This window comes from Anoplophora glabripennis, unplaced genomic scaffold (assembly GCF_000390285.2).
Source record: "Anoplophora glabripennis isolate ALB-LARVAE unplaced genomic scaffold, Agla_2.0 scaffold170, whole genome shotgun sequence".
NCBI classification, from domain to species: domain Eukaryota; kingdom Metazoa; phylum Arthropoda; class Insecta; order Coleoptera; family Cerambycidae; genus Anoplophora; species Anoplophora glabripennis.
In genome coordinates this window covers 865,114-876,589 of record NW_019416299.1, presented here as the reverse complement: position 1 = coordinate 876,589, position 11,476 = coordinate 865,114, and the positions used below count along the sequence as shown (strand labels likewise).

At 31.5% G+C, this 11,476-nt stretch overlaps 1 protein-coding gene across 1 annotated transcript in view; it reads right to left on the bottom strand.

Annotated features, from left to right (window-relative positions):
* The window catches only part of LOC108903983, a 27,967-nt gene that overhangs the window by 12,470 nt on the left and 4,021 nt on the right, over positions 1–11,476 (bottom strand). Inside the window, exon 3 of the mRNA XM_018706349.2 lies at positions 4,189–4,482. Within this exon, the coding sequence (XP_018561865.2) occupies positions 4,189–4,482 (294 nt within the window). The remainder of the gene's footprint in view (positions 1–4,188; positions 4,483–11,476) is intronic.

Genomic DNA, 11,476 nt, shown 5'->3' with positions numbered 1-11,476 from the left:
TATATATTAAAATTTCAAGAAGTTAAAATTGTAATTTTATCGACCGCATTATTTTTATTAATATTTTTTAATTTTGAGAATTTTGCAATAAATTCAAATGCTTTTTATTCTTTATTAAATCTTTTAACAATAAATAATAATTTGAAAATTATTTGTGAATTTTTACTTTAATTTTACATTTAAATCGTAATTAAATAACTAACAAAATATTGAAAAAATAAGTTTACTTTGGCTTAATATATTTAAAAAAATAACTTTTTAAATGAACGATAGCTTCATTTATGTATTTAATAATAGTAAAATAATTCCGAAATTGAAATTTTAATTAATGTTTCGTTTAACAATAATTTTTGACATTTTTGTAAATTAAAAAAAAAAATAGGTAAGTATAAAAGATGCATTTTTTCTAGGGTTCAGGGCTATTCTACGAATTCGTAAGTATGCCCATTTTATTTTTTCGTCGAAGCTACCCCAGTTAAAAAAAGTTTCTACGATGAATAGAAGCCGAGATATTGCAAAATTTTACAGCCCGCATCAACTTGAACTTTGGATTTCATTTTTCTCGCGCGCGCGACTCGCTTGGACAAGCTTCCCCCACCACCACGCCAGACATTTTACTTAGCAAGTACCTTCTCTTTAAAGGGCTCGTGAGTCGTTAATTTTCCACATTTCATAATTCATTTTTGACCCCCGTATATGTGTTATTATTACCTTTTTCACTAAGGTAAGTTGGGTTAGTCTATTTTCACTTCAGGAACCTCACATTACAGTATGGCCCATTCATTACAAAACACCCTGTATATTTCATAGATTTGCTCGCCCCTTACTGGTGAGTTTACGTAATTTTTTGTAAAAAAAGGCTGAATCTCAGCATTCGTTTCGTTTACATCTACCATGCCATTTCAGTTCTAGATTTAGATATTGAAACGTGGGTGGCTTCAAGGTAAAATGTTCGTTGAACATCTCGGAATTATGCAACGGAATGGAAATAAAGCAACATCTGAAAGCCAAGCATAGTAATATCAAGATGTAGGAGATTAAAAACTTATTTGCATTTCTGTCTAAATATCCAATATTACTAATGAGATTTCTATTATGTTGTTAGGTAAACACTTGTATTATTATCAGATTTACACGCGATTTACATTATTTATTATATGATTTTGTGTAAGTAATCTTGAAAGATGACAGTCTTACGAGTACTGTTGTGGTAAAATGACATTTGTTTTGCTAAATTGGGAAATAACGTGATTTATTTGTTTTGCGGACAAAGGAACTTTTCAACATTTCTGGTAAAATACCTTTCCCAGTGATTTATGCAACAATTTGTCACAACAATACATTTAAAGTTAATGGAATATATACGAGAAATATTTCAAATAGTTTCAGTTCGATACACATCATATTCAGAAAGATTTTTAGTTTTTTTTTTTAATATTTAAAATAATCTTTTCAAATTGGTTATTTTTTTGTTTTGTAAAGACATTTTTGGGTTAATTTGAGCAATCTCACACTATGTCTTATATAAGACTGTTAATGCAAATCTCTAATTTCAATAATTACAGCGATATCCGTAATTATATAAGAAAATATCGGTGCCAGAACTATTCCAGCGATCGCAATGCATGACTAGAGAAGTAGTTTCCATGATTTATCAATACAATTAATAATTGTACAATTTATTGAATTGATGAGAACATTTTTCACGAAAAGAAAATTTTGCAGGCATTTTCCAAGACGATGGAATAGTACGTGGTAATGTGCATCTTTGTAAACGTCAAAAATACTTTTTGTTCGATTCAATTTATTAGTAATGACGCTGTTTCACAAAATCCCGATTTTCTCAAAAAAAGTAAATTTTTCGAAAAATTTGCAAGAGTAAAACAAATTTTTAAATAAAATTTCCGGTAGCACTGGTAAAACTATTTAATAATTGGCATGCTGATAAAAAAATGCTGAAATATTATTGTTTTTCATAATTTAACACAATACCTCTTCAATGGTACATCCAAAAAAAGTGTTATATAACAAATCGGCAAATTTTAAGATCCTCTACAGGTGCCTGCTGTGCTGTGTCGGTAAGGTTATGAAACACCCTGTATAGATACAATTTTATAATACGTTGTTCTAAGTTATAAAAAATTGTAATTTCCAAGGATGTAGTTATATTAACTCTAATATTCTGAGATATGTCGTTATTTTATAATACTTAGTTAATAACATAGATATTTACACAAAATTAGATGCCAAGAGAAATAAGTAGGTAAAGCTAATGTATAGTTCGTCGAAGTTAAAAGATTTAACAAAACGTTTCTTGAAATTTATATGCAACTTGCATACATTTTGTTACATAAAACATAAAGAGTCCATTTTTATTTGAGAATAAATAGAAAAATAATAGTAGTTCATTCGTGCCTATTTACTTCCTCCTCATTTTAAGATAACAATTTTTTTTTGAAATAGTGAAACAGCTGGAATTTTATTTAATAAAGAGAGGGCGGCGGAAAAATTTAGGTACGAAGTATGAAAATGTGCTTAACATTACTTTTTATAGTGAAAGTCCATTCTTCTGCTTTTGTCCGAAATAAACATTTCAATTACTTTACAATCAATTGAAACTTTTACAATTTAAAAAAAACACAAGCAATACGTAAGTAACAAAATTTTACACCACACCTGTAGGCTATTGATTATAGGATTTTGAAAGGAACTATGACGTTCAAGAATTAGAGGGTGGAAATTGGATATAGGGGTGAAAATGCACCCCTTTCAGTTTTTTAATTGTAGCTCGAAAACGAAGCAAAATTTCGCTATAGTTCATGGGAAAAATTATTTAGATAATTGAATTTCCCATCGAAATGGCGTATTTAAAGATTTTGAAAGAAGAATTTTATGTAAAAATCGTTCGTAAACAATTTTAAAAAAACAAAAAATCAGATTTTTTTTATTTTTTTTCTTTGACATTTTTTTTTAGTAGAAGTAAGCAAAGAAAATTGCTGTACAAAAAAACTATATAAGATTTCCTTTAAAATTATGCATTTTTAAAGTTATAACCGGTCAAACTTAAATATTTTTTAGATTTTCGTCGTTTTTAACATAATAATGATTATAATTATTATTTTTACAGCAAATTGATTCTTTACTTAATAAAAATTATTTTAAAAGTTTTATTTGTATAATAAAGATTATCACAACTTAGAGTCAGAAAAGTAAAAAAAAAAAATAAAAAAATCTTATTTTTTGCTTTTTTAAAATTGTTTATTAACGATTTTTTGCATAAAATTTTTCTTTTAAATATTTTAAATAAGCCATTTCGATGGGAAATTCAATTCTCTACAAAATTTTTCCTAAGAACTATACCGAAATTTTGTTTCGTTTTCGTGCTGTATTTAAAAAACTGCAAAAGTGCATTTTCACCCCTATCTTCAATTTCAACCCTCTAATTTAATAGCACTCCGCGTTTTTTTCATTTTTAATGACCCTTCGAACAAGTCATGTGATGAAAATCCTTGAACGTCTTATTTCCTTCCTTTTTTTTTGTAAAAAATGAGAATTAAAACGTATAAGGGCGACGAAAATCGAAAAATTGGCTACGTTTGAACGGCCATATATTATATCAGCCAATTTTCATCCAAAAATACTTTACAACCTCTTGTTTTGAAGGAAATTTTATCTACTTTTTTTTATGAAGCAATGCCTACACCTATCTTTACTCAAAAAAAAAACTAGAGGCAAAAAAGTAAAAAAAAACAAATAATCGAATTTTTACTTTTTTTCAAATTTCGATGGGAAATCCAATTCTCTAAATAATTTTTCCTATGAACTATACCGAAATTTTGCTTCATTTTCGAGCTACAATTAAAAAACTGAAAGGGGTGCATTTTCGCCCCTATCTCCAATTTCCACCCTCTAATTTAATAGCACTCCACGTTTTTTTTTTATCTAAAATGACCCTTTGAACGACTCATACAATAAAATTGCTTGAACGTCCTAGTTCCTTTTAACCCTTTTTTTTTTTGAATATAAATCAATAGCCCACTGAACAAACTGCGTTTAATAAGAAGAAAAAATGCGTAGTAAATGTGCACTACTCCTACTCCGTCTTCCACTGCTGCGCGAAAGTAACCATGACCACCGCTGTAAACACTTTACGGAAAAAGAATTTTTCAAACGGATTTCGATCCTTACCAAAATTGCATACGTCCATGTCCACGGCCGGCAAGGTCCTCATGTATTCCCTGCACTGCCCATGACCTACCATCCCGTAGCATTCTTCGTTGTTCCTCGCGTTCTCGCTACAGCAGTCCTGGCTCTTCAGGTTGCCGGTGCTGGCCAGATCGTGCATCAGGAGTTCGCTCCACGCCCCCAGAAGGGCCGTGACCGACTCGTGCGCTGGCGCCGGGTTGTTTTGAAGGGTCGAGGCCACGTCGATGGGGCTGGGGAGGTTCTGGCTGTTAGCCGACTGCTTGGGCTTGTACTTTCCTGGAAAAGAGAGAAGGAAAAGTTGTGGTGAAAAGTTGTATTCAGCTTTTGATTTTTTTTCCTTGAAACATTCTCAAAAAAATCGTCCTTCAATATGGAAAATGAGACAGGTCCTAGAGTCGGATCTTTTTTATTCTACTTCTATTTATTTATTTATTTATTTATTTCGTTTCACCATTTTGGACACATTGACATGTATATATGGTAAGTCACATTTGTAAATACACATTAAAAGTAATCTACATTCACGTCACAACATAGAAAAATTTAAAATTTGAACTTGCGTTATGAAAAATACTTCACATTTACAAGGAACTAAATTAAGCGTACAATGTAAACTTTTATCACAAAAATAGCAATGACAATATGTATCTATTGCCTGAAATTCTATTACAGTCACTCAATTATTCTTTTCATATTTGAGATATTCTAATACACTATAAAAGGCATTACCCAATAAAAATTCTTTTATTTTGTTTTTAAATTTACTATATCACGTAATAGTTTTAATATTGTTTGGCAGTCTATTGAATAAAACACTGGCATTGTAATATGGGGAGCGTTCAAAAAAAGTGGTGCGATGTTTTGGTATGCTTAATAATGAAACCCCATGCCTAGTGTTGTATGAATGGTAATATGAGCAAGACTTAAAAAGATGTTCATTTTTTTTAGCAAAAGTAATACATTTCAATATATATATATCGACGGTAAAGTGAGGAGTTTTTTTTCTTTGAAAATAGGTTTACAACTGTCAGTGGGCAGTACTCTATACAGTGTATCCCACCGGGAATCGCCGCGTTCGATATCTGGAAAAGTACTTACTTGAAAAATTTGAAAATTTGGCAAGTTATTAAAATCGGTGGGGGAAATACAAATAAATTATTTTCAAGGTCATAGCACTTCCGGTTATACCGGAAGTCGACGCCATCTTCGTTATTTTAAATGGAACACCCTATATATTTTTGCATTTTTGGATTCTACTTGAAATTCTAAGGTCACTTTGTATAACAAACCTAGTTCCTGAAATTTGTAGTTTTTGAGATATTGACATTTTTATGAAAAATTTGATAGGTGCAAGGTTGTGCGAGGTCCTCTGTATTTTATTCCAGCAATTATATATCAATTTGAGATTCGGTATGTGAGTAGAACACGTATGGAACAAACTTCCACAATATCCATAAATTACAAAATATGATACCGAGTGTTTAATTTTCGACTGTACATTTTGATAACTTCAAAGAGTTATAACTTTGTTAACTTAAATCGAACACCTTGTATTTTTGTGGTCTATCTTGTGCAGAAATTAATTATCTTTCACGTGATGTAGGCATTGTAGGGGATGTGGTTACTAAGTTTACAGATAATAGCAATTTTGACTTTTATTTTTCAATTTTCACGTTAATTTAATTTTACCAAGGGGTCTATGAGTAGGAACAATCGTTATTGACAATCAAACTATTAAACAACGAGTTGTCAAAGTGTGTAGTAAAATTTTAGTAATGATAATTATTTTAATTTGTTTATTATTTTTACGGACAATGTAACAAAGCAATATCAAGAACGTGATACATTTGCAACGCGATATCCAGGCCAAGTAAACCCCTAAAGCGGAGTATATCAAAGCGTCTAGTAGAATTTCTTTGAAATTTCGGATCTGTCATAGTAAAATCAGATAGATGAATACTTGTTGTGGATAATGATTTTGTTAAACACATTTGGTATTTGGTTCTACAGGTTATACAGTGACGTTGCAAAGAACTCCTGTAACATTATGGGAAAGTCACATTAAAAAAAAACTAGTTGAAACTAAAGACAAAATAGAATCGGTACTAGATAAATTTCTAATGCAATAAATGTTCCAAATTCCGGCCTGCAACTTCCAAGCATTTCTCACATCTATGAATGAATCCTTCATGAGTAGCTCGTCTAATTAACAGTGGAGATAGATTTTGGAACGCATCTCTGACCCTCTGAATGCAGTCTTCCTTTGTAGTTAGTGGAGCTTCGTAGACTTTGGACTTTATAGTTCCCCAAACAAAATAGTCTAAAATAGATAAATCTGGCGAACGAGGAGGCCACAAGAAAGGTCCATTATTTGCAATCCACTGATCGTAGAAACTCTGCTGAAGAAAATTGTTAACTATGTAACCATTATGTGGAGGTGCGCCATCATGTTGATAAAACAGCTTCCTGTGTTCTTCTAAATTCAAATTTTCTAAATAGTTGTTGTCAAGATTTTGTAAGATATGCAGATACCTTTCACCTATAATAAAATATTACTAAGTTTTAATTAATTTTATCACATTCTTTTACTTACTATTTAAATTATTATCATAAAATTCTAGTGCCACGGCTTCATTATTTCTTATGGCACAGTAAACATTAAATTGCCAACTATTTTGGAAATATCGTTCCCGAGGATTTGTGTCACACCAGTAATGCGAATTATGTCTATTAAATAATCCATTTTCTGTAAACTTGGATTCATCACTCCATATAATATTGTGCAAAAAGGAAATGTCATCTTGGTATCTCATCAACATAAACTCGCAAAACTGAATCGGTTTTAAAAAGTCTGCTTCGTTTAATTTTTGCACCATATGTAAAGAATATGTGTGAAATTTATGTTTATGAAGAATTTTGTGAATCGAACTTTTAGCAAGACCAGATTCCAGTGCCGCTTGCTTAATTGACATAGTTGGAAATGCTTTAAAGTAACCTAATATTGCAATTTCGACATTTTCATTATCCACAACAGGTTTTCTTCTATCCGGTTTTATTACTACAGATCCGAAATTCCTAAAATTTTCTACCAGACGCTTTACTGTACTTCGCGAGGGCATTACCTTGTCTGGATATCGTACTGCAAATGTATCACATGTTCTTGATATTACTTTGTTACATTGTCCGTAAATAATAAATAAATTAAAATAATCCTGATTACTAAAATTTAAACGCTGGCCAGGCATCTTGTGTAATAATTGCTTCTTTACTATACACTATAATTTGACACCTTATTGTTGTTTGATAGTTTGATTGTCAATAACGATTGTTCCTACCCATAGACCCCTTGATAAAGTTAAGTTAATGTGAAAATTGAAAAAAGTAAAACATTGCAATTATCTCTAAAATTAGTAACCACAGCTCCTACAATGCCTACATCACGTGAAAGATAATTAACTTCTACACAAGATAGGCCACAAAAATACAGGGTGTTCCATTTAAGTTAACAAAGTTATAACTCTTTGAAGTTATCAAAATGTACAGTCGAAAATTAAACACTATGTATCATATTTTATAATTTATGGATATTCTGGAAGTTTGTTCCATACGTGTTCTACTCATATACCGAATCTCAAATTGATATCTAATTGCTGGAATAAAATACAGAAAACCTCGCACAACCTTGCATCTGTCAAATTTTTCACAAAAATGTCAATATCTCAAAAACTACAAAATTTAAGAACTAAGTTTGTTATACAAAGTGACCTTAGAATTTCAAGTAGAATCCAAAAATGTAAAAGTATATAGGGTGTTCCATTTAAAATAACAAAGATAGCATCGACTTCCGGTATAACCGGAAGTGCTATGGCCTTGAAAATATTTTAGTTGTATTGCACCAACTGACTTTGATAAGTTGCCAAATTTTCAAATTTTTCAAATAAGTACTTTAACAGATATCGATCGCGGTAATTCCCGGTGGGATACACTGTATATTAACCTTAATAATCGTTTTTGAGCTATAAAAATACGATTAATTTCTCTTTCACGACCCCACCATATTATATTATACGACATATATGAATATGCTAGAGCGTAATATGCGTTTAACATACAACTTTCATCAAGAGAGGATTTTAGTTGCAACAATGCGAAATATGCTTTATTCATTTGCTTACATACGTGGTCAATGTGATTATCACAAGTCAGTTTTGAATCAAAATATGTTCCTAGAAGCTTGATGTTTGTTGAGAGTGTAAATGTGCTATAGTCCAATTAACTAAGCCTTTAAATCGAAATTTTGTCAACTTGGCTGAATTTTTGATATGAGTTAGTTTAAGGTATATTATAACAATAAGTGAGAGTAATTTTTTGTTCAACCCCCGGCCAAGGGTGGAAAAAGATAAAACAAAGGGCTTTTTCAAGATAACTCAAAAAGGGTAAGAGCTAGAAAAAAAAGTTTTTCATGAAAGTTGTAAAGCAGACAATTCTACATAAAAATGGCCTCTTAACTTTTTCTTGTACTATTACAATTAACAGAGTTAGGGAGGCTAGAAGTTAAGGGAAGATTTCAGAAATTTAAAAAAAATCATAACAAACAGAAAAATGATTGAATTTTGTAATTTTTTTTTTCAATCTGCTCTAAAATATGTAACTTTTCTTTTCAGAGAAATAGATATATTTTTTAATTTTTAATAAGAAAGTTATAACAAAAAATCAAATTTTTAATCGTTAATTTTAATGATTTAACAAAATTAAATTTCTGAAATCTTCCCTTAACTTCTAGCCTCCCTAACTCTGTTAATAACTTTTTTTCTAGCTCTTACCCTTTTTGAGTTATCTTGAAAAAGCCCTATGTTTTATCTTTTTCCACCCTTGGCCGGGGGTTGAACAAAAAATTACTCTCACTTATTGTTATAATATACCTTAAACTAACTCATATCAAAAATTCAGCCAAGTTGGCAAAATTTCGATTTAAAGGCTTAGTTAATTGGACTACTATGTATAATGTAATGACATGGAAGTAGTCTCAGTATACCGAAGTTAATTATTAATGTTTTATCCTCATTTAGCATAAATTTATTACGATCGCACCAAGTACTGAATTCGCCAATTACATTTACAATCTTCTTACGAAGTTCCTCGGGGGTACTGGCAGAAACTGTGATTGTAGTATCATCTACAAACATGGTCACATGGCCATTTGTAATATAATCAGGTAGATCATTGACATAAAGCAGGAACAACAAAGAACTTAGCGAAGACTCCTGCGGAACTCCTAGATTTAATTTTTTCCCCAATCTCAGTGATTTGGCATGAAATGTCGCATAAATGTATGTAAATGTTATATTTGTGGCTTTCATAAACAATCCATTATTTGGAGAAAGCCGCGGTTAAACAATTTTTCCGATCTCTCATTTAAAAAACATCAACATTCGCGGTTAGTTAAAAAAAATCGTTAAATAAAACGTTTCTACGTCTAGTCCGCATAAATCAAGTTATCTAATCGCAGTGGGTAGACAAAAGTCCGACCGGTTCAAGCGGAAGACTTTTTCTTTCCTCCGGCTGGACGAGGAAATAAATGAACTTGACTGAAAAGTGACGGAATATCACCGCAATTTCTCCGAGACAACGGAGAAAGTGAACCTCGCTCATATATGACCGGTATTCCGGTCGTGACGTCATCGGTATTATAGGAATTAACTGTAACGCGAGCGGTGTTGCCGCGTCGCCGTGATTTTCCCTAGATAGTCCAGTGGTGAGGTCCAAAATATCGTGATTGACGTCGTTTTCCATAAACCCCAAAATATTTTCACAAATCGGCTACAAATTTGTTGCAGAACAACACATTAAAATGCATAAGCGCCACTTAGTGAGGAAAAAATGTTATTAAGAATTTACGTCGCAAAAAATGCTTTTTAATTTCTTCAATATCTCGGTTGGGTCGCACTAACTGCAAAAAATTATTTAAATAATAATAATTAAATTTTTTATACCATCGCAACAATTTTTTTTCGGAGTGTTTATGTGCCTTCATTGTTAAATTTCTGTGTGATATTAAGGGGGAAACCACATTAGGATTAGGAGGCTGATTTTCAGGCGTTTCTCATGAATTTTTTTGAGTGAGACAAATTGCTCAGAGTTAGATCTAACTTTGACAATATTTTATCAATATTTTATGCTCCATTTACAAATTTTTTCAAGTCAATTGTGTTGAAAATACCAAGGTTATTATGGGCTGGGTCGCAATTTTGATCTGAAAACAAATAGTTATTTATACTATAACGAAGGTAGGTATTTTTTACCAGTCGAGGACGATTTTGCGCCCGAGCGGAGCGAGGGCTGGCAATACAGTCCGAGACTGGTAAATTATACTTAACTGCTGCGTGGTGCATAATATTTTCTCTGCTCTCGCAGTTCTTTATGGTTCATGAAATAAAGATTAGCTTATATTTTGAAGACATTTCTTAATCAATTCATTTTGACATTATTCGAAATCTTGCAAAGTCGCCTTGGTTGTTTGAAATTTGTCGTTTCTAAGGTGTTTTATAAACAAAGCTACATAAAAGTTGCAATTTTGCTGGTTTTGAATTATTATTTCTAAATGAGAAATTGAAAGTGCAGCAAATGCTGCCTACGAATTTTTATTGCCCGACAAGTCGAAAGTGCGCTACGGACGAGCATATAGAAATTTCAAAGAATCGTGCCAGAACAAAAATACTGGTGTTTCTGAAATGTCACTGCTAGCATATTTCATGGAGAAGTTAAGAACTTTAAAATCACCGGCGAGTTTATGGAGTGAATACTCAATGATTAAGTCAACTATTTTCATAGAGGAGAAAGTGGATATATCAAAACACCTCAAGCATTTTTCAAACGTAAGAATGACGGCTGTACACCTGAAAAGTCAAACATTTTTACAAGAGAACAAGTCAACGAATTTCTCGTTCAGGCACCCGATAACACTACACCAGGAACATTAGCGAAAATAAAAGAGAAACTCGAAAAAGTCCTATCCGCTAGATTATTGTAAAATTGTCTAAAGGAACATAATACAAGACATCTCTCGTCTCGTGAGTCAAAAACTTTTATTAGCTAACTTTTCTATTTAAACAAATAAGTGAGGAAAACAGTTTTTTCACTTTGCAGGGAAAACCATCAATTTTAGCGAAAAGTGACTCACAGACAGCTTATAGGGAGTAAAATTATCTACAAAATAAGACTGGTTAAATTAAAATCGGTTAATAAACAAAAAAGTTATTGCAAAAAAACA